This window comes from Sceloporus occidentalis, unplaced genomic scaffold, assembly GCF_023333645.1.
Source record: "Sceloporus occidentalis isolate IW3139 unplaced genomic scaffold, rSceOcc1.0.p SCAF_6, whole genome shotgun sequence".
In the NCBI taxonomy this organism is placed as follows: domain Eukaryota; kingdom Metazoa; phylum Chordata; class Lepidosauria; order Squamata; family Phrynosomatidae; genus Sceloporus; species Sceloporus occidentalis.
Genome location: NW_028316986.1, coordinates 13,373,964 through 13,400,514, shown reverse-complemented (window position 1 = coordinate 13,400,514; position 26,551 = coordinate 13,373,964). Strand labels below are relative to the sequence as shown.

The window sequence follows — 26,551 nt, the reverse complement described above, 5'->3', positions numbered from 1 at the left end:
CTGGCCTTGGCCCCACTTATTTTCCAAGATTGGATGGGATCTGATGCTTTTAGGGTATTTAGGCCATTCTCTTGTATTGAGCTCTCTGTTTTTCTGATAGGTAAAGTTCTATGGAAGCATTTCAGGATCTGTCTGTTTTGCAAGGTTTCTGGAGATTCGGGATACCTTTTGTAAAGAACTGCATACCAACAAGCATAGATCTCCAAACAAGGGGAAAATTGAATGTATCAGGAAGCATCAGAGGTGCATTTACTGCAACAACAATAATAAATAATTTCTGTCCTGCCTTTCACCCAACACTGGGGCTCAAGGTGGCATACAATTAAAAAGATATTAAAAATTAAAACATACAAAAATTAATATTAAAATATTAAACTATTGTTGTAGCTGGGTCCTCTGAGACTTCTAAGAAATATCAACCATGGTCTCCAAATCCAATTCAGTTGCTGCATGCTCACATCCCTTCAGTGGATATATGAAATAGGGATTTTTTTTTTTGCCTTCCCCCCATGCACCACTTCACATTTATTTTCAATGACTTTTCATTTGGCATTTGAAAGCCCTTTTTCTCAGTTTAGTTGGGACTCTTCGCAGTTTTTTCCTCTTCTCATCACTCTAAATCATTTATTGTCCTCTGCAAATGTGACTGCATCGTTATCTTTATCAATCTTTATTATTATTTATTATATGCCCCTAGTTCCAGGTGGTTGTCCATCAGGAAAGTCTCCATGCTTCAACTGGGTAGATACATATTTCACTTTTTCCTGTGAGAGTGTTATGTATGCAGTTCAGAGGGTTTTCTTGGCAAGATTTGTTCACAGGAGGTTTGCCATTGCCTTCCCCTGAGGCTGAGAGCATGTGACTTGCCCAAGGTCACCCAGTGGGTTTCATGACCAAGCAAGAAATCTAACCCTGGTCTCCAGAGTCATAGTCCAACACTCAAACCACTGTGACATTCTACCCAGCAGACACTAGCAAATGCCAAATGCTGCAGCCTTTCTTGGCCTATGTATTTTTCCTCATTAATGACTTTTGCCGTCTTGACTGACCACACGTGTCTTGGTGAAATGTTGGACACTATGCAATTGCCTTCACATATTTGTGTGAAGGAGGCTATACAATTGCTTTCCCAACTGATTATTATACAGTTATTGTTTGATATTTTCAGACATGGGAAACTGCAAGCTGACTCAAAATTAACTGAGATAAGGCAGAGATGATGTTAATGACTAGCGGTGGTTTGGTCTCTTATTGGACCTAGTCACTATAACCAATGCCTTGTAGCTGCAGGAACAGCCTACAGTTCAACCACATAGATGAAGCTATCACATAGAATCAGAGAATCCTAAAGCTGGAAGGGACCAAGTCTCTTGCCATGCAGGTATACATAACTAAAGCACTCCTGAAAGACACCCATAGAATTTCTGTTTAATGACCTCCCAAGACAGAGTCCACCATGCTTCAAAGCAGTTCATTCCACTGTCAAAAGTTCTTATAGTAAGGATGTTCTTCCTAATGTTTAGATGGAATCTCTTTTCTTATCATTTAAATCCACTGCTTTGTGTTGTAATCTCTAGTGCAGAAGTAAACAAACTTGCTCCACCTTCTACATGACATCTCTTCAGATGTTTAATGAAAGCTAACACGTTGTTGTTGTTGTAGTTGTTGTTCGTTTTTGTGTGCTTTCAAGCCATTTCCAACTTATGGAGACCATAAGATGAACCTATAATGAGATTTTCTTGACAAGTTTTTTCAGAAGGGGTTTGTCATTGCCATCCTCTAAGGCTGTGTGACTTGCCCAAGGTCACCCAGTGGGTTTACATGACCAAGCCAGGATTTGAACTCTGGTCTCCAGAATTACAGCCCAATTGCTGGCTCTCATGTTACCTATCTTTTTTTTCTTCTGAAAGCTAAACATGATTGAATCGACTCTCTTTATTGTTTTATTCATCCATATCCTATCTTTTTCCCCAGTACTGGGACCTCAGGCGGCTTAGTTGCCAAGACAAGGATGGCATGAGGGTCAGGTCTAAATGCAGATTAAAGCTTTTCTTTTATTAGTTGTTTTGAGCCTCTGAAATAGTCAATCACAAAATGACAACAGAGTTGTGATTTTTGCGTGTTGACTGAATAGCAACAAAGCCTGAATCATTTTTTTTAAACAAGCCTCAGATGACTTGCTGATCCCAACTGAACAAATTTCACCCTACAACTTGCATGTTTGTACATGAAATACACTAATGAGTTTGAAATATACATTTCATCACTGTGGAGAACTGACTAATTTGTTTTGACAGATAAGGAATGCCAGGAACTTAAATTAAATTAATTTTTTTTTTGTTGTGATGGTGAGAAATGGTTTTTCTCACCAGTTATACAGAAATATAGGGGAATGGATTTACTTGCTTCCAGCTGGGGGAAAAGAATCCAAGTTGTGGCCAAACAAATATAGCTGGACCTGTATGAATACAGAGTTAGGAAAAAAACTCAACAGTCCCAAGCTGCATTCCAACAAAACATATAAATATAGGGCCCATTCTAGATTGATCCTCCCCCCCCCCCCCCAATTGTGGTAATACACTCCTACATTGCATGGTGGAAGAATCTAGCAACTGTGTTCTAGGGAGCCACTATTTTAATTTTGTGAATTATGGGAAATAAAAAGGGTGCTCCAGGATGCTGACACTCTTCAGAGAGAGAGGTAAGCTGGATAGGTGTCAGTGGAAGCCACTGATAAGATACTGGGATCTGGCAGCAGCCCACAGATTTTCATGTACTCATACTGGACCTGATCCCAAGCTTTGAAAAATTAGTTGGCTACAGGTCCGACAACCCTAAAGCCATAATGGTCAAGTTATTCCCCCCCCTCCCTATTTATTTATTTAATATCCTATCTTTTTTCCAAATATGGTACTCAAGGCACCTTACACTCTAGGTTAAAAGAGAAAACAGTTAAAACAATATATGGTATAATTAAAAACAAAAACCTTATGAAATACTAATCTCAGAAATCCCCACAGCCTGCATTGTGAAGTTACTTCCCCTCCCCCCGATCCCAACTCCCAAAACCCATCCAGCATGGCCATATCCATGATGGCTGGGGAGGGTGGGTGCCGAAAGACATAGTCCTAAAATAAATTTTCCAGGTTCTCTCCCTCTCTCTCTCTCATTCATACACTCACTCACTCACTCACTCACTCACGCACTCACTCACTCACAAAGGCACAATCTGAGAGACTGCTCAGGTATAATGTTTAACTTGGCTCTTATGTGGTGAATCTTTTTGAGGAATTTCCACACATTTTTCTATAATCCCTGCTACAAACTTGTAAGGAACATAAAGTTTATTTATGTGCAGACAGGATGTCCCAAGTGAACAGCAATGGTTATCATACAGTGCATTGACACAGTGATGGCTTATGCCATCTGTGACCTACCATCACTATCAGCCACCTGATTTGGTCCACCAGGACACCATCCTGTGCTTGTTGCCTACCTGGAGCTGCAAAAACTGGAGTGTGTGGGTTATCAAGCACCACCTGGCATACCATGCCTGGGCAGCTGTGTTCAGCCTCATAAGTCAGACATTTGTGTAGGCTTGTTCTTGTTCCTTTTGTTTCTGATGCTCAAGGGTGAGTGCCATTGCCTATGCAACCAAAACGATACCACCCACACATAAGAGAGAGGCACCAGCAGGCTCGAGGCAACTCCACTATTTGCCAGAATACAAAACCTCAGAGTTATCAGGAAGGATTAAAGTTGTCACCCCTTTCCATGAACTACAAACCAGCCTTAACATGTGGATTTGAAACATGTCAGGGGAAGGTCTAGATCTCCCTCAGCAACTAGTTGTCTGGCTCCTTGGGCCAAGCATTAAGAAGTATAGGTTAAGTATACTTATCCAGAATTCCAAAATCTGAAATACTCTCAAATCCAAAGGTTTTTGAGATACAACACAGATAGTGTAATACATATTTGTACTGTATTTGTGAGGCTGGCGAGAGATGCAGCTGGTGAGAGCCGCAATGATCCATAGAAGGCTCAATGGACAGAATCCTTGCTTTTCACCTTTTTATAGATCTGCAGTCTCTCCAGCCTCTTTATGTTTTATCTATGTCTGTCTGCCTGCCTGCCTATCCAGGTATTCCAAAATCCTAAAAGATAAAAAATACAGAACACTTCTTGTCTCAAGCATTTTAGATATAAGGGTACACAACCTGTATGCATTTTCAGCTTTGAGGCTTAAGCCAGCAATGCCTTTCCCACAAAACAGATCAGTTTTATATTAGCTTAAAAGTCATGGGATCTCATGCTCTCTAACACTGCAAAGGTAAAAACCAGGACATGTCTGGTCAACCAACATCAGAGTGTGGTCAAGGTGGTAAAGGTTATTAGTGAAGAACACGCAAGTTGGGAGAAGCTGTAGTTTGCTTTTTCCTGCATCTATAGGGAAGGACAAGATCCCACCCCTTCCTCTCCACTCTCTCCTGCTGGGTTAATTGAGAGCAAACTATTTGTGCACTTTGAACTTAGTTTGCAGCAACTAAGAAGAGGAAAAGGGGAAAATGTGGGAGAAGAGAGAAACCGGTACATGATACACACAGATGAAAAAGCAGGGCCACACAGGTTTAATTGGGACTGTCCCTACCAAATCAGGTCAGTTGGAGGGTATGCGATCATCAAGCCTTTAGACAGAAAGGTTTTCTTTTTTGACCCACAAATCCCAGAATCCCCTAGTCAGCATGGCCACTGGAAGGACTCTGGGAAATAAAGTTAGAAAACAGTAACCTTTCAGTCTCTGAAATGCCCTCACTTAGCAATTGGCCCTTCTGCCCTTACTCTATTAACAGATCTCTAGCTTCCATTTTGGGAGGAAAGACCTTGAAAGTTCTCAAGAACACTTGAACCTCTTAGTACTACAATTTCCCAAAGTAAGTGTCAAACACATGCAGCTTTCCTTTCCTGAGCTTTAAAGTAAAGCATTTTTGCTGTCTAATTACATGTAATAAAAATGCTTATCTCCCCACTATACTTATAAACAAGGGAAACCACTTTTACCATGGTTTGAGATGAACAACACAACCCCCCCCCCCCCACAAAAATGTTAATTGGTGTAGAAGCTATTTTATAATCACCACATGGAAGCCAAGCTGCCCAATTGCTCTATAATTTGCAAATCCCTTTTGTATTTTTAGTTCAGTCAACACACATTGAGTAAGGTAGAGCGGAACTCTTCAAGATACATCAGGCTTCTTCAATATACCTTCCTGAGTATGCACATCATAATTTTATACTTATCCATTCTGATTACTAGGACACATAATTTTGAAAGAAGGAGAATTGAGATGGAAAACCTCATCGTAGATTTCAACTATGAGAAACATATTCTGAAAGCAATGGCTTACAAAGAGCCTACAATCTTGTCACTGGCAAACCCTCCAAGTCTTTGGCTGCTATAATGTCCTGAGTTAATTCCATTAATTGCCACACTTTGCTTGCTCACTTCCCACATTCCAAGTAATTCAGATGAATTTGTCACTCCACTGTATTCTAGTGTTTTCTGTGTTGTCTCTAATGTCTCCAAAGGCGTAATTTTTATGAAATAAAACACAATGGAAGCACAATGTTCTTTAACAGGGACAAGTAGAATGCTACCAAAGCTTTCAAGAACTTTTATGCCTTCAATTAAAAGCTTCCCATTGGTAGGTCCTGCCTGTTTAATTGTTTCCTATTGAGCATGACTAGAGAATTACTGATGAGTAGCCTGCATATTCCCCTTTGAATAACTGCTCTAAGCTCACGCCCAAGAGTAGCCGTGTTGGCCATATAGCAAATCCAATAACACCAGAAATCCACCAAACAGAGATACCTTTATTGAGCCAAACAAAATGCACAATATATCGTTGCAAGCTTTCAAAGCTCCACTGGCTTTTTCTATTTGGTTCTCCTGTGTGGTTTTTAACACCTTGTCTGCTGAAGAAGCCAATGGAGCTTCAAAAGCTTGCAACATATATATTGTAAAATTTGGATTAAGTACTTGGTTTGAATAAGTTGCATTAGAGCTGTAATGAATGAGTATATTTTGGAAGCTTCCTGGCAGCAGTCTCTGTTCCTATCCATGTTTGATCCCAGGTATGAGAATTCTTTTACTATTTCTATTTCCCCATTGTCTAGGGATGCCATATCCTGGCGGCCCCCGGGACAATCCCGCTTTTGGGGGGGCCCTGCCCGCCCCGGCCCGGGTCCCCCCCAATCCCGGCCTTTGTCCCAGCCTCCGGGCCAGGCCCGCTCATGCGGCCATTGCTGCAGCCGCTAATGTGGCTGGCCGGCCACCCACCTCCTCCTCCTCGGCCGCGCCGCCCTCCTCCTCGGCTGCACCACCCTCCTCCTCCTTGGCAGCGCCACTCTCCTCCTCCTGGGCAGCGCGCAGCATTGCCTGGGCCGGCAGAGCACACGCTCGTCCTGTTTGTGCGCCCGCGCGCGGGGCTAGGAAACAGGAGCTCGTCCCCTTTGGCCAGCCATGTTTTTAAAATGTTAGCTAGTGAACAACATTCATATGAATAGATCTTCATCTCTACCTCTCCAGGCCAATATTTCCAGGGTATTAGCAACAGTAATTTTTGTTTGTTTGTTACCATCAGGAGTAAGGCTTACAACACTGATGTAGACTCTGGAGACTCTTTCCTCTTTTATTGTTTGTATAAATAGTTTATTTTGACATCTGTTTCTTCGGTGTGTATTGTTTTAGTGAACGAAAACTCCTGGAGCCAAATTCCACTTTTGATTCATAAGACAAGCCAATGCGGGATCCAAACAAACGTCAGCAAACCCATCTTCCAAAACTCAAGTAATTCATTATTTTCCTTCTCTGGCTTAAACCGAAGAAGAAGAAGAAGAAGAAGAAGAAGAAGAAGAAGAAGAAGAAGAAGAAGAAGAAGAAGTCCTCCCCACATAATTATATTAAATAGTGGTTAAGTGGATATAATTAAGATGAGCTGTATTAAATCATTGCAGATCCCTTCTCAGTATTCATACAAACAGTGCCAACCTCATTTACTGACAAACAAGTCATTCTCAAATTATGTTAGCATTAATGGATGCTGTTATAAGTTTATTTTATGAATCAGAGCTTAAACACTTTTGATGGAATTGTTACAATGAAAAAGAAAACACTGCCAAAACCACCACTGATTTCTATAGACCTCAAACTTTTTTCTCAATAATATGACTCATTAGGCCCAAACTGAATGGATTTTTTTTACCAGAAGATCAGGAACAAAGGGGTGATGATACACACAATATAGGGCAGATGACCTGCTAAGCTGAGCACAAGCATACTAGCCATGTGGCTTGGCCCATTGGAGGCTTGGTAAACCTGTTTATTTGCCTACTTGTCTAGGACAGCAAAAATAGTACTACTTCTGGTTCATCTATTATGCACTAAAGGGAAGATGTGCAAATTTTTGCAGGATATCTTCACTGCCAATACCCTCTAGCAAGAGTGTTCTTGGCCAAGGTTCCAGCTTGCCTTTGAGATACTATAAGAAATGTATGCCATCATAATTTTTCTAGTCTCTTAAGGTGCCACAGCAGTCTTTTGCTGGAAGCCCACTGTAGCACTGTGCTGGAATAACTACAAGCATATTTCAGTTAATGAAGCTGATGTGTTCCTGGGCATTACTTAAGAGAAATGTTTGTACCAGAGATCGAAAGAACATGGAAAGAACAGGGAGAGTTCCCTGCACTACAACAAAGAACAGTTTTATTCAAAACTAACAATATGCACATGTGAAAGAAAAAAAACCAGGTTAGGTAAGCCTAGACAAAAACATTTTGAACTTTCTAGAGACCACTTGAAGGCTGCTCCTAAAATGCACCCAGGGATTACTTTTACTTTCACCAGCCTTCACTTTCCTTATGATTTTTCTTTTGGTGGCCAAATTTATAGATCCATGCTTTTTAACATGCTGGGGTAGCTGGGAAAACAGGCTTATATTGTTAACTGCCTTTGAGTTGGCCTTGACTCATGGCAACCCTATGAATGAGATATCTCTAAGACTCCCTGTCCTCGACTGCAGAGTCAGGCCCGTGGCCTCCCCAGATGAGTCTATCCATTTGGCACGTGCTCTTCCTCTCTTTCTACTGCCTGCTACCTTTCCAAGGATTATTGTCTTTTCTAATGGGTTATGCCTTCTCACGATATGTCCAAATAACAGCCTCAATTCGACCATTTTGGCTTCCAAGGAGAGTTCAGGCTTGATTTGTTCTAGGTCCCATCTGTTTGTCATTTTGGCTATCCACAGTATCCTCAGCACTCTTCTCCAGCACCACATCTCAAATGAGTTGATTTTGTTTTTGTCTGCTTTCTTCACTGACCGCTCTCACATCCATGCTTGGTGATGGAGAATACCTTGTTTCGGCAAATCTCACTTTAGTTTTCAGTGTCGTATCTTTGCACTTGAGGATCTTGTCTAGTTCTTTAATAGCTGCCCTTCCCAGTCCTAGTTCTCTTCTGATTTTTTTCACTGCAGTCTCCGTTCTGATCAACATATTTCAAACAGACCAACTAATTTCCAGCAGATTTGGTGCACTTTGAGCTTTTAGAAACCAAAAGCAAGAACCTGCTTTATACCAGATCAAATGAATTGTTCATCTGTTTGTCTGCTCTGCCAACTCTTAGCCATAGAGCTCCTTTCGATTGGAGATGGTTGGAGTTAACCTGGGACCTTTTGCATGCGAAGTATAAGCTGTCCCAACAACCTTGGTTGTTTTCTGATTGGACAAGAAGGTGATGAGAGGGACATAAATATGGCTGAACTTATGTTTTCTTGCTTTCTGCTTCTGTACATGGCTTTGCAAAAGAATCAGTGGTTACAGTAGAGTCATAGAATGAGCTACAGAGTAAAGTGCAAATGGGCGATCGGCCCCCACTCTTTTTTACTGTGTGTGACTATAGCATACACACTCACCTTCTCACCCCCTCCTTTCTCTAGAGGGCTCTGAATACAATGGCCTGTGTTTAGCAAGTGGCCTTGAAGAGTCTAGCTAGCTCAGCTAGCTACCTCTTTGCAGTAGCTAAGTATCTTTTTGCATTCCAGACTTCTATCAAATGTAGAGCCATGAGCGTGAGCGCTGCATGGACAGTAGATGCAGCCAATTACTAGGTGTTTTAGACAATAACCAATTAATTGCCTATTGTATAATCATGTGTGACCAAATAACCAATTAAGCTAACTCTGTGTTAACAAAGAATTTGTTTTGCTATAAAAAGTTATGACAATGGATGCTTAGGTGCGGCAATTCTTTGAAAGCCATTTTTTGGCAATTGTCGCCTCAACTGAATAAAGTGTCTTGCACTGGACTTTCGATCTCCTGTGGCTTTTTGGGCTCCCTTTGAAATGGACCCTTGTGGACCCTTGGGAATTTCCCTTACAGTGATAGGTGGTATGAAATGGTGTGGTTGGTATTGAGAACCAGCCTGGAGATCATCAACTCTGTGTGTGTGTGTGTGTATGCGCGTGTACATGTGTGTGTGTATACACACACATATACATATATGCTGCTTTTACACATTTGTTATTTTAAATTTATTTCAAAGTAAACATACAATACATACGTACTGTATTATTGTTGTTTTGTTCCTTTAAGTCATTTCCCACTTATGGCAACCCTAAGATGAACCTATCATGGGGTTTCCTGGGGCGAAGAGTATGTGACTCACCCAAGATCACCCAGTGGCTTTCCATGGCTGAGCAGGGAACCGAACCCTGATCTCCAAAGTCCAATGTTCAAACCACTGTGCCATGCTGGCTTTCTATCTATAATGTACACACACATACCCCCTTCTCCCACCAGAATACTGCTAAAAACTAGGGAACACCGTGCCAGATATATTGTATTATGCCAATGGTTCCCAAACTTTGGTCCTCCAGATGCTTTGGACTTCAGTTTCCAGAAGTTCCAAACTGGTTAACAGCACGGAATTCTGGGAGCTGAAGTCCAAAACATCTGGAGGACCAAGGTTTGGGAATCACTGGACTATGCTATTCTGATATAATCTAGTTATCTAGTCAATGGCCTTACTGTATCTCTACTGCAACTCTATTAGATTTTATATTTTTTATAAAACAGGCATGATTTGTAATGCCTTGATTTACTTCCCATCAACTTTAGACCTGGACTTGTGCCTTCCCCTTTTAGACACAGGCTGGAGCCAACAGCTCCCTTAGGAAAAATGATGTTGTTCGCACTAACAATCTTTCAGTGCCATTGACTAAGTACACAGATTTTATCAGAACAGCATCCTGGAATATGGTGAGTCAGAAAGACAAAAGAATTCTTGGATACTGAGGCCAACATTCAAGTATTCTTCCCAACTCACTGAATCAAACGGGAACTTGGTTTAAGTCAACATTTCTGTAAATTCCCTGGATTCAGTGGATCTATTCTACTTGGATTTAGGTGCAGTTTGGGGGAGAGAGGAAGATTTTTGAATGATCATGGTAGCTGCAGAAAGTACAGCAAAGTAAGCCAGTGGTTTAGACCAGACCTCCAATCCTAGTGCTTTCCTTATATGTTAGAAAAACAATTCCCAAAGGGAAGTGCTGGAAGTTGTAGTCCAACACATCTGGAAGGCACCAGGTTAAGGAAAATTTAGAGAAGAGCATAGCTTCCAACTGTCCTGATTTGGCAGGGACAGTCACAATTAGTCTTCTGTTGTCCTACATTTTAAACCTTAAAAAATGTCCCAGTCTCTCTCTCTCTCTCCTCTCACTTTCCCACTTTGTCCTCAGCTTACTTCAGTTGCTGAAAACTGAGCTGAAATATGGAAGTAGTTGCAGTCAATTAGTTCTTCCCTGTAGGCTCAGGCAAAAGAAAACTTCTGCAGCTGCTCCTAGCTTTCTGTTCATCTTCAATTAATAACTTTTGCCATCTTGACCAAACTCTGATGTTGCTTGGCCACATGTATCCTAGTTTGTGAAATGTCTGTGTAACGCTGAAGGGTATGATAGTGTCATACTAAAAGATATGTATTTTGGAGGTTTTTAAAAATTATTTTTTCCAATGTACTAATGGGCTACAGCTCTGGAGACTAAGGTGCGGTACAAACTGCCAACAAGCGACATACCAACACCAGCATTAGGGTTAGGTTTGGCGGCTGCGGCTTCGCTCCAGCAGAAAAACCGCCACCGTGAGCCCGGACCTTCAAGAAGGTATGTATCGGGCCTAAGGTTTGATTTCCCACTCAGCCATGAAACCCACTGGGTGACCTTGGGCAAGTCACATGCTCTCAGGGGAAAGCAATGGCAAACCTCCTCTGAATAAATCTACCAAGCAAACCGAATTATAGGTTTGCCTTAGGGTTGCCATAAGTTGGAAATGACCTGAAGGAACACAGCAACAACAATATTCTAAGCTACGTTACATGTTTCCTGGGATAAACTCTACCTTCTGGGTTATTTTGTATGCAGAAATTGCTATGGCTGATGCCTAATGCAGGCAAAGATTATTACATCATATATCAAAATTGAGTGTCTTTGTCTTATTAAACCCTTGTTCCCACCTGTAAGTGAGACTTTTCTGCATTGTCATGAACTGATTGGAAGAAAGATGGGATAGAGATGAAATGAGTATTTCTCTGTTCACATGTGTACACAATTTTACCATTTTCAGATTTGCATTCCTTGAAATGAGGATAATATTGTGTTGATTTGAAAAAATCCTACATTCTTGACAGCTGTAAACTCAATACTGTTTTACTGTCCATGAAGCAATTTTGAAAATTATGACTTATTTCATTATTTATTTAAATCTTAAATATAATTTTTTTATATTTAATCTTTCTTCTGATTTCTAACCCTATATTGTTAATGCCCTGTTTTTACATCTACTAGTTTCTATAATCACAACAGCCCAACCTGCTCTTTTGCATTACCACTGGTTTAAGCATTGGAATACGACTCTGGAGATCAGAGTTTGATCCCCAGTCAGCCATGGAAACCCATTGGGTGACCTTGGATGAATCACTCTCAGCCCCAGATATCCCATGACAAGTTCCCCTTAAGGTTGCCATAGGATGGAAATGACTTGAAGTCACAAAGCAACAACAACCTCTGATATAATTTCTTCTCTCCAGCTTCTCATCTACCCTAAATAAAAAACAGCAACAGAAGTTCTAATCTCCCCTAAATCAAAATCAGCCACCTTGAATGCCATTTTGGGAGAAAGGCGGGATATAAATACCACAAAAATGAATGAATGAATGAATGAATAAATAAATAAGCAAGTAAGCATGCAAAGGGTTGTGGTGCAATAGTAGAGCACATGCGTTGTGTGTAGAAGGTTTTGGATTCTATCCTAGGGACTTCAGGACTGAAAAATATTGCAACCTGGAAACCCACTGCTAGTCAGTGTAGGTAATAGAGTGCTCAATGGACCAATGGCCTCACTCAATATAAGGCTAGGGTTTCCAGATCTCCAATTTTCATGGGTACAAATTTTCTTATTTTGGTGGGCCCATCTCCAGGCAATAAGACAGAACTGTACATAAAGTTCCACTTTATCTAGCAGCGTAACACATTGCTACAATTCGCAAGGTTTAGTGGATTTGTTGCTTCAGCTTGCAAAGCTCTTCCAGGGTGTCTGTGTATTTACTCAACTAGTTTCTACCTTCCCACTCAACCAGCCTGGTTTCAGGGCTCACCCCCCTCTCTGCTGTTCATCTTTTTTTTAGCTAGAAGGAAAATAGGCTACAGGAAAATACTTTCTGTGTATGTATGTTTGTTTGAATGGCAAGCTGTGAGCAACTGTGGTTGGAACTTAGAAACATAGACTCCTAGAGGTGAACGATACCATAAGTGCCATCCAATCCAAGTACTATGCAGAAACAAAGAATCAAAGCATTCCTGACAGATGGCCATCCAGCCTCTGTTTAAAAGTCTCCAAAGTACAAGACTCCATCAATCCAAGGCAGCGTATTAAATTGTTGAACAATTCTTACATGTGAATGCATAACACTTACCGAAATCACCAGGGGGCATCCCAGATCTCAAATTTCAGCCTAGAAATCTTAGAAGCTGGGATGATCTGAACTGGCAACCCAATAGAAGGTAATTTTCTAGGCCTACCATCTTTAACCCTTCTGCTCATTGAATAGAAGTTAACCTATTCTTTCACAATCATCCCATTCAATGATGATGCAGAAATACTTATGTTGAGCTATCATCATTTTTAAAAGGGCTACACAATGGAAATTCCCACTAGGTTGTGCTGTACAATGACACTGCACCACACTATTCTAAAAGACTACTATCTTTCCTCCCTCACAAACTGCCTTCCAGTCTTATCTGTAATATAGTACACATTTTTCAAGTGCTTTTTTAAAAGCATGTCGGCCTACAGTAAGTGGGGCTGAATGCATTTCTTCTTTTCCTACTTTCTCGCCTTGTGAGCATAATTACAGCATTATTGGACCAAGTTAGCCACTCTGTTGGCCTGCCAGATGCTTAAACAAGACACTAAAGTAATATTCCTGCACAACAGCAGTTAGTTTCCTCCTGCTCCAAGTAGCATTCAAGAGTATTGCTTTTGAACCTGGAGGTCCCATGTGGCCAGTAGCAACTGATAAACATCACTGATAAAGCCAACAAACCCATTGGATATCACCTCTGTTCTTGGAAGCTAATTCCATATTGAATCTACTACTAAATCAATACTACCTCTTCTGGTGTTAGAAATCTTCCGTATCGCCCCAATGTCTTAACCTAATAGTTGAAAAGACATGATAGGCAGAAAATGACCACAAATTGCAAATGTCCTGTTACACATCTTTTGATGTTATTCAGTTGGTTTATGTTACTATCTATCTATCTATCTATCTATCTATCTATCTATCTATCTCTTTTTTACCTGTAACATTTTTAATGAAATAAAATCTAGAAGGTAGGACTCTCCTATATCTGTCTTGCCCACTCTTTTTCTTGTTTATCAAAACAACATCACCATCCAAGAAGCAAAATGGAGGTAGTATAATTGATATCAACTCCCTTAGGCTGGCATGCAAACTAGTCACAGGCAGTGGCATCACTAAGGTTGGTATTACCCAGTGTAGTAATTCATGGTAAGTCATGGTGTCACCCCATAGGCCTCCCTCTCCATTCACCTGCTCCCAACTCAGGGCAGGAATAGGCTCTGGCAGCCATGCTGCAATATTTCAGTTCAGTTGTGTCATTGCACTGGCAGCCAAAGTGCCGAGTAGAAGCAGCATTACACTGGTTTATTTTCTTTTTCTGCTCACAAAAGTGGAAGGGCTTTGATGGTGGCTGAATGGAAAGGAGGAGCAGATGGCATCTGGGCACATGACCTACCATTCATTGCCCGTCTAGTTGATTGCTTGGGGATGTTTTTATCCTAGTTCGATATTGGCTGTAAATGTGAGAAGTCCTTGAACCCTGAAAATTTCTTTTTTATAGACAATATTTTTAGTGTCAACCCCTCCCCCGATGGTGTCACCCAGTGCAATGTACACCCCCTGCACCCGCCTAGTGATGCCACTAGTCACAGGTCAGGATTCACCTGTTGAATCAATCTTCTTAATTTTATAATGATGAATAGCAGCCACCCCCAACCTGGTGACCACATGATGGCTTGAATTAGAGACCCAGCCAGCATAGCCCCTGATGACTGGAAATCATCATGGAGTTCATCTGGAGGGCTCCAAGCTGGGGAAAGCTGCCATGAGTATTTTCAGTTGAAAATAAATGAATTATAAGTTTGGAGAAGAGGAGGTTCTGAGCCATTGGTTCTGAGCCCCCTCTTCTCCAAACTTGTAATCACATTTTTCTGCAGAACACCCAGGCTTCCTTAAACAGTTTGTGGTGCCCAACATTCAGCATTTCTTACCCCAGCGGAAGGTAAAGTTATCTGTAAAAGGACTCTCTTACCTTGGCATGTAGTGTGATCAGTTGCCTCATACCCAGGTGCACATGGTATCCGTGATGCTGTGTTATCTGGAGGAGTCCGCCGAATGATGAGATTACCATTTCGGCCACTAGTGGTTTCAGGTGCTGTTTCTTCTTGACCATTATTCACAATGATCTGAGCTGTTCTGGGTAGACATAGGTATCCTCCAAAGTGGTTCACACATTTCATCCCACCTTTACATGCATCAGGCACAATTTCGCATTCATCAATATCTGTGGTTAGTGACAAGAAGAGATGGGCATCACAAAGGGAACTTTCTAGGTATTCTATGAACATATGTAGTCTTTAGCAAATTGAACATGTAACATTCAGCAATGATTTCGAACTGTATTATATTTCTTATAGAGATGCTTCTGTTTCTGAACAGGGAACATGGAGCCTAATGTCAAAATGTAAGGCATATACAGTAATACAGTATGTAATTAACTGTGATTTAATATTTACTTATCAGTTACATTTATTTCTTGCCTCTCTTCCAGTCATATCAAGGAACAGTACATGGTTCTCCTATTCTGCATTTTATTCTCACAGCAATCCTGTGAGGTAGGTTGGGCTGAGAGAGTTTCATAGATCAGTGGGGACCTGGATTCCCCAAATTCCAGTGTGCAGTAAAGTGACAATACTACAGGAAATACAGTAACAATTTTTAAAAATCACTTTTACCATTCTTATGCCACCCTCTGTCTATTTGTTGTTGAAGACAATTTTTCTCAATGTAAGAATTGGGAAACCAAAAAATCACATCATTTGCAAGATTCTTTTATAGGACAATAACGTAAGACAGGGCTCAAATGAAACAACAACTGGGTAATGTCTTAGTTTCATGCTTTAAATTTTTCTAGGTTTTGCATTTTATATCCCATCTTGAGTAAATGATGAAGAAAACCTGACACAATAGGTACATAATTCAAGGAATGCACTCCATGATGACTTCATTTTTACAGATTAGTTTCAATGTATTTATTTTATTAATAAAAATAGAGGTAACCTAGATGCACCTGGTTCTCATGTCAGTCTTGGAATGCCATCTTAACTTGACAGCTAGAAAACAAATGTATGTACATGTATTTATTGGAAAACTGTAAATTTTGTATTTAATTTTGCTAAGTTTCAATACAAATTAAAATGGAAAAGAAAATAATCTGTGTACACCTGAGGAGTTAGCTGTAGTGTTCAGTTCTCCAATAAGTACGTCTGTCTCTAACGCTGAAGATCAACATAAAGAAACATCAAAAAAGAATTTCAAGTCGTGGTGGTGGGGGACTATGGAAGGAATTCCATTATGCAGATAGGCCTCCTTTTAGTGTAGACTTAGGGATGTCTGGCAGATATAAATACATTAATGCACAATTTTCATTGGCATACCATACCTTTGCATCGCTGCATGACAGGATCCCATTCATAACCATCCGTGCATTGCTGCATGTCAAACAAATAAAACAGAGTAAATTAATCAAATCTTCATGACCAAAATGCTTCACAGATCAATGTTATCTCCAGTCATCACATGCATATACTGCTGCTGTGGAGGGCTGACCCTAGGTTCACAGTGAGATACTGGTGTTTTTTCCAAATAAGAGAGCACCATTTAAATTAGTTTTCTCAGTGCTGACCTATCATAATAAATAATAATAATAAAGTTTTTATTTATATACCACACCTTCCTCAGATCAGGGCGGTTTAAATACTTTTTCTGTGGAGGAAGGTAAGTCATCACTGCTGGCATCCTGAGTTTTGGCTTTAGGCCCTTTGGACAGCTCTAAAGATTTGGCTGCTTCCTGCTTTTGGTGGGATATTGTTAGTTACACTACTATGAATCTTTAATTATGTTATCTGAAGGAGACAATTATTCTATGAAGCCTACATTAAACTGGTCATAAAAATGTTGCCCAAACAAATTTAGTATTTATGTCAATTTAAATGTAAAGATATATCATTAAATACTAAAATCAGAATTGTCCAGGCCATAGTATTTCCGATTTCCATTTATGGATGTAAAAGCTGAACAGTGAAGACCACTGATGGGGGGGGGGGGTCGATTCATTTGAAATGTGGTGCCAGAGGAGAGTTTTACAGATACCATGGACTGATAAAAAAAACATAAATGGGTCCTACAGCAAATCAGGTGTAAACACTTTGGAGAAGTCAGGATGAATAAACTGAGTTATTGTACTTTGGAAACATTATGAGATGATGTGAAACACTGGAAAGGATGATAATGCTTGGTAAAGTCAGTAGGAAAAGAGAAAAACTGCATAACAGGTGGATTGATTCAGCTATGAGTTTGTGAGACCTAAGCAGGGCAGAATGACCAGGGCAGGGCAGTGATGGTCTTGGAGATTTCTCATTCATAGCATCAGAATCACAGAGTTGGAAGAGACCACAAGGACCATCCAATCCAATCTCCTGCCATGCAAGACTACACAATCAAAGCATTATCTACAGATGACCATCCAGCCTTTGTTTAAAAAACTCCAAAGAAGAAGGCTACCACACACCAAGGCAGCACATTTCACTGTCGAATGGCTCCTACCATTAGCAAGTTTTTCCTAATGTTTAGGTGGACTCTCTTTTTCAGTAGTTTGAATCCATAGCTCCATGTCCTAGTCTTCAGAGCAGCAGAAAACAAGCTTGCTTCATCTTGAGTATGGCATCCTTTCAGATATTTAAACAAGGCAATCATGTCACCTCTTAACCCTCTCTTCCCCAGGCTAAACATACCCAGCTCTATAAGCCACTCCTCATAGGATATGGTTTCTAGACCTTTCCCCATTTTGGTCAACCTCCTCTGGAAACATGCCAGCTTGTCAATATCCTTGAATTGTGATGCCCAGGACTGGACACAGTTCATGTGAAGTCACTAGGGATGAGCTGGAGATTTGCACATAGCCTTCTCCTCTTGCCTGGAGCTGAAGTGATCAATTTGGAGAATGCTTGGATCCTCAGGGCCGACTGCACTCTTTACAATTATATAGTTCCATGTTATTCTTCCTACTGCAATATAACTGTCATGGCTTTCTAAACAATGAACCTTGGGAAATGTGATTCTGCAAAGCTGTCTGAGGCTTGCAACATTTGAGAAGGCAGCTATAGATGCAAAACTAGCATGCAGGTCAAAGAACAGTTCTAACTGACTTTCTGCCCAATGTATTAGAACTGAAGATGTAGAGAAGAAGGAGCATTTAGGGAGAAGATTCTCTCATTGGCAGTCTGAAAATATATCCCAGCAAGAGATAAGTCACAGAAAGGGGCATTTTGACATTCCAGATGTAACATCCAATTAGCATCTTCCCTGCCTCTAAAAGATGAATATTCCAGTTAAATAACTAACAATCTGCTTATCGCTATGATTTTATATTTCTTTATGACCTCATGCTCTACAATCCGACCATTAGTGGGATTTCTCATGTAGACCTGTACAATTTTCAGGAGAGGGCTTTCTCTCTGTCTCATCACCCTTTCAGACTTGTCAGATGAGGAAGACTTCAGTTTTTAACTATTTTAGTCAGAGGGACCCTTAATGAAGTATACTGTTGTTTTTTCCTAATGCTCTGAATGCCTTTTATTTATTTAAGCCACCTTGACTGCTAATTTTGAGGAAAAGGTAGGGTATAAACAAAGTCTTAATTTTTAAAATTAATGTTTTAATGGGATTGCTTAATTTCTTTCTTTTTTAAAAAATACATTATATATAGTTTTAGCTATATTTTTTCAACTTCTATTGTAAGCTGCCTTGGCTCCCATATTAGAGAAAGGTGGGATGCTCATTATTTAATTAAATAAATAGCTGAATCTCTGTATAACACTTCCTACATCTGAGGAAGGGGACTATAGGTAATAAAAACTCTTGCTGTAATAAATGTGTTATTGTTTAAGGTACCACACAAGACTTTTTGTTAGTTTTGCTGCAATAGACTAAAACAACTGTCCTTTTGGAAATTCCTTCTCTTTGTGCCCTTAAATCTACAGTTTCACGTGATTTGTCTCATTCTGCCCTTTGTATCATCTGCTGGTGACTCTTTTGTCTTTCTGGTTCTCTACAAAGAATAAGTTGTCCATCTAGCAAGGGAAGCGCATTTGATGCCCTTTGCAAAAAACATCATCAGCTGGGACACAAATGCATGAGTGAAACCCCTGTACTAAGTACAGAGTTTTCATAGCACAATGCAGGGGGAAGCGGGGTGGGGGAGAGAAAGAAAACTTTGAATGAATAAGCCAGCTTGTTGCTGTGAGTCAAATTCACTCTATTATAACTTGCTGGGCACTGTGGAGTTTATGTACATTATGGCCCTGCCTACCAGCTAACGTTTCACATGTGGCCAAGCAACCATCAGAGTATGGTCAAGAAAAGGTAAAAAGAAATCGATGAGGAACATCAGCCAAACTAGGAGAGGCTGAGCAGTTTGCTTTTGCCTGAGCTTATTGGGAAGGGCACAACTCCACCCCTCCTCTTGAGTCAACTGAGTTCAAATTACTTTTGTACAGTCGAAGGCTTTCATTCTCTGAAGATGCCAGCCACAGGTGCTGGTGAAACGTCAGGAATAAACTTTTCCAGAACATGGCCACATACTGTAGCCCAAAACCCCTCACAAAGAACTAGTCTTGTACAGTCGGCCCTCCACATTTGTGCCTTTGACATTTGTGGATTTGATTAATATGTTCTCTCTAGGAATCTCGCAGAGACATTCTGGCAGATGCTAACCACAAGGTTCTGCTGGAGGACCTAGAGATTTCTAGAGAGGTGTTCTCTCAAGTTTAAAAAGGGCTGTTTTTTTATTTGCAGTTTTTCCAGTTTCATGGGGGTCCTGTGCCCCTAACCCGAGTGAATGTAGAGGATCCACTGTACTTTGAACTCAGTTTGTAGCAACCGAAGCAAGCTGAAGGCAAGATTGGAAAGTGGGAGGTGGGGAGAGAAACTGGGACATTTTACAAGCAACTGAAAAAGTGGGACGACAGAGAATTATGGGACTGTTCTGCAAAACCAAGACAAAAGGAGAATATGGTTCTGTCCCAGTTTGTTGAGGGCTACATTGCTCATTACATTGCTCATTACCCTGGGCTGCGGTTTTTGTTGCAAGAAGATTCTTTTCTCAGCAACTTTGTCATTCATTATGGAGTTTAAATCAGCAGCGTGTGTGCGCGCGCGCGCACACACACACACACACACACAAAACAACCTCATCTTGTTCTGTTTATTCACAGGTGAAGCTATCAATCTGCCAAATGTAGCAGCAAGCTGGAGAACAACAGGCCTCAAGTGTAACCAAGGGGCAAGAGGACAGCTAATTGCATTACAATTCCAGTTCTCTAAAGGGATGACAGCATCTTTAGCTGACACAACTGGAGTTTGTGTAGCTAGTAAAAGACCCTAGCTTTTACCCCACCCTGCTCCTGGGCTCCATAGGAAAACAGCAAACCTATTTGAATCTCCCCAACACCCATTTAATGACCCAAAAGGGAACAAGTTCACAGATGACTTATCGTGGAGAAATTGCATCAACTTCAGTATGACTGCATCACTGCAGATGAATGGCAAAATAATTCCTAACAGAGCCTTCCTATGGATGTCTATACAGAAGTAAGTCCCACTGGAGTCTCAGTGCTGCTGAATGTCTGTTATGAATTTTTCTTAACTGCTTACAGTCAAATGTGGGTAGAGTACAAAGACATAGCCATGTTGGTTTGGATCAGTTTGTTAAAGGATCTTGTAGCATCTTTGAGACTAAGAGTTGGTAGCATAAGCTTTCATAGACTTAATTCAGCTTCATCAAATGCATCTGATGTACAAGTTAAGCCTCTCTTATTAGCCATTTCCAAACCTGAAATGCTCCATAATCTGAAACTTTGAGATCTTCAACACAAGTAGTGTATTATGTAAATTTGTGATGTTGCACATAGAGCAACCAACTAGGAGCACAACTGTTATTGCCTCGCAAATGGAAGCTGGTGGTTGGAGGATTCCCCAGAGATCAGGAGCATGTCCATAGGAGAGTGACCATAATAGTGAAAGGTCTGAAAACCATGCCCTATGAGGAGCGACTTAGGGAGCTGTGTATGTTTATTCTTGAGAAAAGAAAGTTAAGAAGTGATATGATATCCCTGTTTAAATATTTCATGGGATGTCATACTGAAGATGGAGCAAGGTTTTTTTATGCTGCTCCAGAGATTAGGATATGGAGCAATACATTTAAACTATAGGAAAAGAGAGTCCACCTAATAATAATAATTTATTTATAGCCTGCCCAATTACAAGGAATCTGGGCGGGTTACAGCAATAAAAATATAGAGAATACAATAAAATAAAATACAATAAAATAAGATTAAAGAGAGTGACGTAAGTCACAGAATTCACAGCTAGAGCTGATGGAACTGGGCCTGTCTTTTTTACTCCCTCCCAGGTCTGATGATGACAATTGGTACGGAGGGACAGTTCTTCTTCTTGAGGCAAGAATTTTATTTAATTTTAATTTAATTCTTCTCATTAAATTTAAGAGAAGAATTGGTGGATAAACACAACGTACGTCACAGTAAACCGGGAGAGGGACTAGGAAGGGAAGGCCTGCTGGAAGAGATCCGTCTTAAGAGCCTTCTTAAAGGCTGTAAGAGTAGAAATGTTGTGGATCTCCTTCAGCAGGTCATTCCATAGCTTTGGAGAAGGCCCTCTGGGTAACTGAGGTTAGTCTAGAAACCTAAACATTAGGAAGAACTTCCTGACAGTAAGAGCTGTTTAACAGTGGAAAACACTCCCTCAGAGTGGTGGAGTCTCCTTTGGAGGTTTTTAAACAGAAGCTTGTATGGCCATCTGTCAGGGGTGCTTTGATTCTGTGTTCCTGCATGGCAGGGGGTTGGACTGGGTGGCCCTTGAGGTCTCTTCCAGCTCTATGATTCTATGTACAGTACAATAATCAGATCCCTTACATAAAATAAAATGGTGTAGTATTTGCAAGCTGTAGAGAAACACAAGAGACATGGCTGGAGAGAGACATGAAAAGATTTTAAAAACCCATTTTTTCAAAAATGCATGAAAAACAGAGTCCCATAGAAACTGGCACATTTTAAAGAGGGTTGAGAGAATAGATTAGCAAATCCTGACAAATTGGGACAGCTGGAGGCTTCAGGTCTTTAAACACCACTTTGGGTCACATACCGTGTATGTGATGGTGTCTTCTGCTTCTTGTGAGTGTACTGTAGCGAGCATCAATGCAGCAAGGATCCCAAACACCACCATCTTGAAGCTTTAAAAAAACAAAACAAAACCCAATTTTATTTTTTTAAAACAATAATGTTAAATCGGTGACTGGGCTGTACTCTTCACTGCAAATGGTAAAGGTGTCATATTTCAAATGCTTATAAAAACTGTTCCCCTCCACATAGAATATATATATATATATATATATAGAGAGAGAGAGAGAGAGAGAGAGAGAGAGAGAGAGAGAGAGAGTCTCAAACCATTCAATTAATGATCTACTTTAGTTGGGAATAATAATCAAATTTAGGTCTAGATGTCAGAGAGAAAAGTCCTAGCTTTCCCATTTTCTATATGGAATTATTTAACATTCAGGTATGTGATATTCCTGGTCAGTATTTAATATTTATTTATTTATTGAAGTATTTCTATCCTGCCCTATATTTGAGAATCTCATGGTGGTATGCAGTAACATCAGTTTAGGACAATTGCAACAATAATTTTAAAAGACTAAAAGTACATCGAACCACATAACACTTAAAACAGGACAAATTAAAACCACTTAAAACAATTTAAAATTATTTATAACTCATGTGCAAACTGGATAACCTATAACCTATAAGACCCCATGTGGCTTAGGTCTAGGCTGTCTGAAGGAATATATATTTCCATATGAGCCTATGCAACATGGGTGCCATTAAGGCAGTGTTGGGGATATGGACTGCAGCGGTTGACATCTCAGATGGGGGTAAACACTTGGTGGAATGGTTTTTTACTACCATCCGTCTTGTCACTCCCCTCTGCCAGCCAGGGCACCTCTGCCAACCATCAGCTGCAGATGCTGGTGGATGTGGGTTGCTGCTTTCACTTGGCAGCCCCTTCTGAGTCTGGTGAAGCTGCAGGCCAGGCGGGAAATGGACGTGATGGTGGCCGTGCAACCACGAATTCCATTCCTTTTGCCGAAGGAGAGGAGCCTGTGGTCATTGCTACTGCCACAGCTGCCACCACCTCCCTTTCCCACCTGGCCAGCAGCCCGAACAGACCCAGAGGGGGCGTCTGGCTCTGGTGGGACTGCTGACCTCCCTTTCCTGCTCTGCAGCAGTCCCACCAAACCCGGTAGGGATGCCAGGTGGCAGCAGCACCTCATACTCACCATGCCAGGTATGGGTTGACTGGTGGAAGGGGTTGTCTGGGGTGTGTGCCAAGCAGCCTAGGGGTGACAGCATGAGTTGGGTGACAGCATGAATTATCGCATTGTGGTAACATCAATCCTAGTGACACCACTGCTTTCCAAGCTCTGAGATCTTTCCAACACCCTCAAGGCACGTTTGATAGGAACATGAGAGACAGCCTTCTTGGAAGTCCCTTCCTAAGGAGCAGGGTTGCCAGTTCAGTACTGTCCCAGGCTCTGAGGTTTCCAGGCCAAACCCCTGAGACTAAAGGTGCTATCATTAAGCATTATGCACGAGGTACCAATGAAAGTTGTTCACAGCTTGTCATTCAAACACACACACATTCAAACACAGACAGACAGACAGAATGTATTTTCCTGTTTGGAGACTATGACAGAAATCTTAAACTAGCAGTTCCCAGATCAAGGTGAAAGGAGAGCATAATTCCTTCTCACTTACTTAGGGACATGGGACGAGAAACATTTAAGTTAGCCTGCTGACTAGAGGCAGATGTAGAGCACAGTGAAGGGTGAGCCCTGGCACCAATTGGGAGGGAAGGAGGAAGCTAACTAAGGTCTAAAAGACACTGCAGAAATAATCCAGTTTAAGACTGCTTTAACTGCCCTGGCTCAGTGCTAGGGAATCCTGGGAATTGTAGTTTATTGTGGCACCAGAGGTCTCTGACAGAGAAGGCTACATGTTTCACAAAACTACAATTGCCAGAATTGCCTAGCATTGAGCCAGGGCAGTTAAAGCAGTCTCAAATTGGATTATTTCTGCAGTGTGTTTTGAAGTTAAGTAAATACATTGATCCTCTGGGGAGTCTTTGATAGTTGCAGCAACAAATCAATCAAATTTTAGAAACTGTAGGAAGCAGCTGCTCTTCTAGTTGAGCTGGAGATTTGCACACAGCCTTTTCCTCTTCCCTGGAGCTGAAACAACCAATTTGAAGAATTTGCACCTCTGTTTCCCACCCGGAGATGATTCCTCAAAACTGGAGAGTCTGGGCCAAGCTCTGAGTTATGGCAACCCTACTAAGGAGGCTAGGCTGGCTCCTTCCTTGCTGTGCTCCTACTGGCATGAGAATACCAACTGGTCCAACTGGATTTGGGGAACTGATCATTTTATCAAGAAAGGGTCACACTAGTGTGCTGTCCTTTTAAAATCTTTCCCCTTTTAAGGCATATTTTAAAATGTTTTTTTATTTTTGTAGTTTGCAGTTACAAAATAACATTTTTGTCTGATATATGGTTTTACTTGGATTTCTTTTATTTTGTAATCCACACAGAGTCCCCATTCCTGAGGACAGTTTAAATAAACAAACAGAATTAAAATGCAATTATCGCAAGGTATTTAAAAGTGACTATAGCACATGTTCTTTCTGTGCATTAACATTTTTCTTGCACAGTTATTCTGAATGTGCATTTAAATACCCCTGAAAAATCTCCAATACACACAAATGATTTTGAAATGGCACCCTGGAGAGAAAGTGGTGAATTTACCTGAAGACAGAAGGAAGATTGTAGCCACTGGGACAGATTATGTTTCCTGCGGTTGGACAATGCTATAAGTCTGCGGGGGGTATCTTTCCACAGCTGGGGAAAAAAAGAGAGATTTTCTTTTTTTAAATTCCAGGCTGAGACAGAATACTAGAAATGCAATGAATATGCAAATACAGATTGGTAAATTGCTACCCCACCATCTGATCTTCTCAAGTGAGTAAAATCACCTCTAGGTGATCAAGAAGGGATATTCCTCAACTTGGGCAAAAGTTGGGTTGTTAAAAGTTATTGATACATTTGAAATGATTAACTACCATATATGGTTCTCAACCTTATAAAGAGATGCTTCTTGCCGCTACTCCATGCCTTCAATTTTTTCACAAATGAACACTGGAACACATGCAGCCGAGCAACATTATCAACAAAATGGAATAAGTTCTTAATGAGAAGGAACATGCAATTGAGCAGACACTACAGCAGTTTGCTTTTGGCTAAGCCTACTGGGAGGGGCAAGATTCTGCCTTTTTTCTCCCTCCACTGAGTGTAAACTACTATTATATTTGAACTCGGGAATTGAAGTAACTTGAGGATAAAGCAGGAAAGTGGGAGAGAAGAATGGAACCAAGAGATTTTCAAAGCAGGTGAAGAAGTGGGACAACAGAGGACCAATAAGTACTGACCCTGCCAAACTGGGACAATTGGCGCATATGCCATCCTTATTTAGATTCATCCTTTGGAGAGTGACAAAGATTGATAATTTCCTTCATATTTCCTAGCATTGGGTTTAAGCAATGATAATCTGGAGTAGACCCATTACAATTAGTGTGGTTTAAATTACATTAATAATTTCAATAGCTCAGATGGGTCAAAAGTAGGACAAATGTTGGATTTTTCCCAAGGACAACTACTGTCTGCATTTGTTAGCTGTACTGGTAAAATAAACAAGGTTGTGCACGTGCGCGCATGCGTGCGCGCACACACACAATCACCCTCTTACATCTTTCAATCATATTCATTGATCCAGAAAAACAACTATTACCACTTGGATTCCTATTCACAATTGCTGATGTAGCTGAATATATGAAATTTCACTGTCAGGTCACTGGCACATCTTCCAACATTTCATGGTTGAAAACTGTGACATTTGAGGGCAAGCAGACACAGAGTGTGGCAAAGATGGCAAAAGTTATTAACGAGGAAGAACATACAAGTGAAGAGAGCCTGCAGCAGTTTTCTTTTGCCTGAGTCTGCAGGGAAGGACAAGATTCCATTTCCCTGCTTTCCTATGCCCCTGCTGACTTGATGAAGTTCAAACTACTTTTGCATTTTGACCTCAGTTTGCAGCAATTGGAGTGTGCTGAGGACAAGCAGGTAAAGTGGGAGGAGGATGGAGAAACTGGGACATTTTAAAAGTTTCTGAAAAAGTGGAATGACGGGGGATTAACTGAGACTGTCCCTGCCAAACTGGAACAGAAGGAGGGTATGCACTGACTCAGTTCAGGTCTGTTACAGGGATTGAAAGCATACATTTCATGGGACATATGCATTCCAAAGCTTTTTTTTAGCCCCTGTCCCTTTTTCCTGCAAATTTTTCAAAAAGTGAGAGAACTGCATTTCAGGATGCGCAGTTCTCCCCTAGAACAAGGGAAGGACCTCCTACACATTTTTTCAAGCAAAAAATATGTTTCTTTCCTTAAAGTAGAAGTGCT

General features: G+C 40.8%; 1 protein-coding gene across 1 annotated transcript in view; it reads right to left on the bottom strand.

Annotated features, from left to right (window-relative positions):
- EFEMP1 (EGF-like fibulin extracellular matrix protein 1) overlaps nucleotides 1-26,551 on the bottom strand; it is a 93,571-nt gene that overhangs the window by 49,821 nt on the left and 17,199 nt on the right. The window contains exons 2-5 of the mRNA XM_089528873.1: nucleotides 24,843-24,935; nucleotides 22,130-22,217; nucleotides 16,353-16,401; nucleotides 14,943-15,194 (exon numbers count right to left, since the gene is read on the bottom strand). Coding sequence (XP_089384999.1) covers nucleotides 14,943-15,194; nucleotides 16,353-16,401; nucleotides 22,130-22,210 — 382 coding nt within the window. The 5' untranslated portion in view covers nucleotides 22,211-22,217; nucleotides 24,843-24,935. The remainder of the gene's footprint in view (nucleotides 1-14,942; nucleotides 15,195-16,352; nucleotides 16,402-22,129; nucleotides 22,218-24,842; nucleotides 24,936-26,551) is intronic.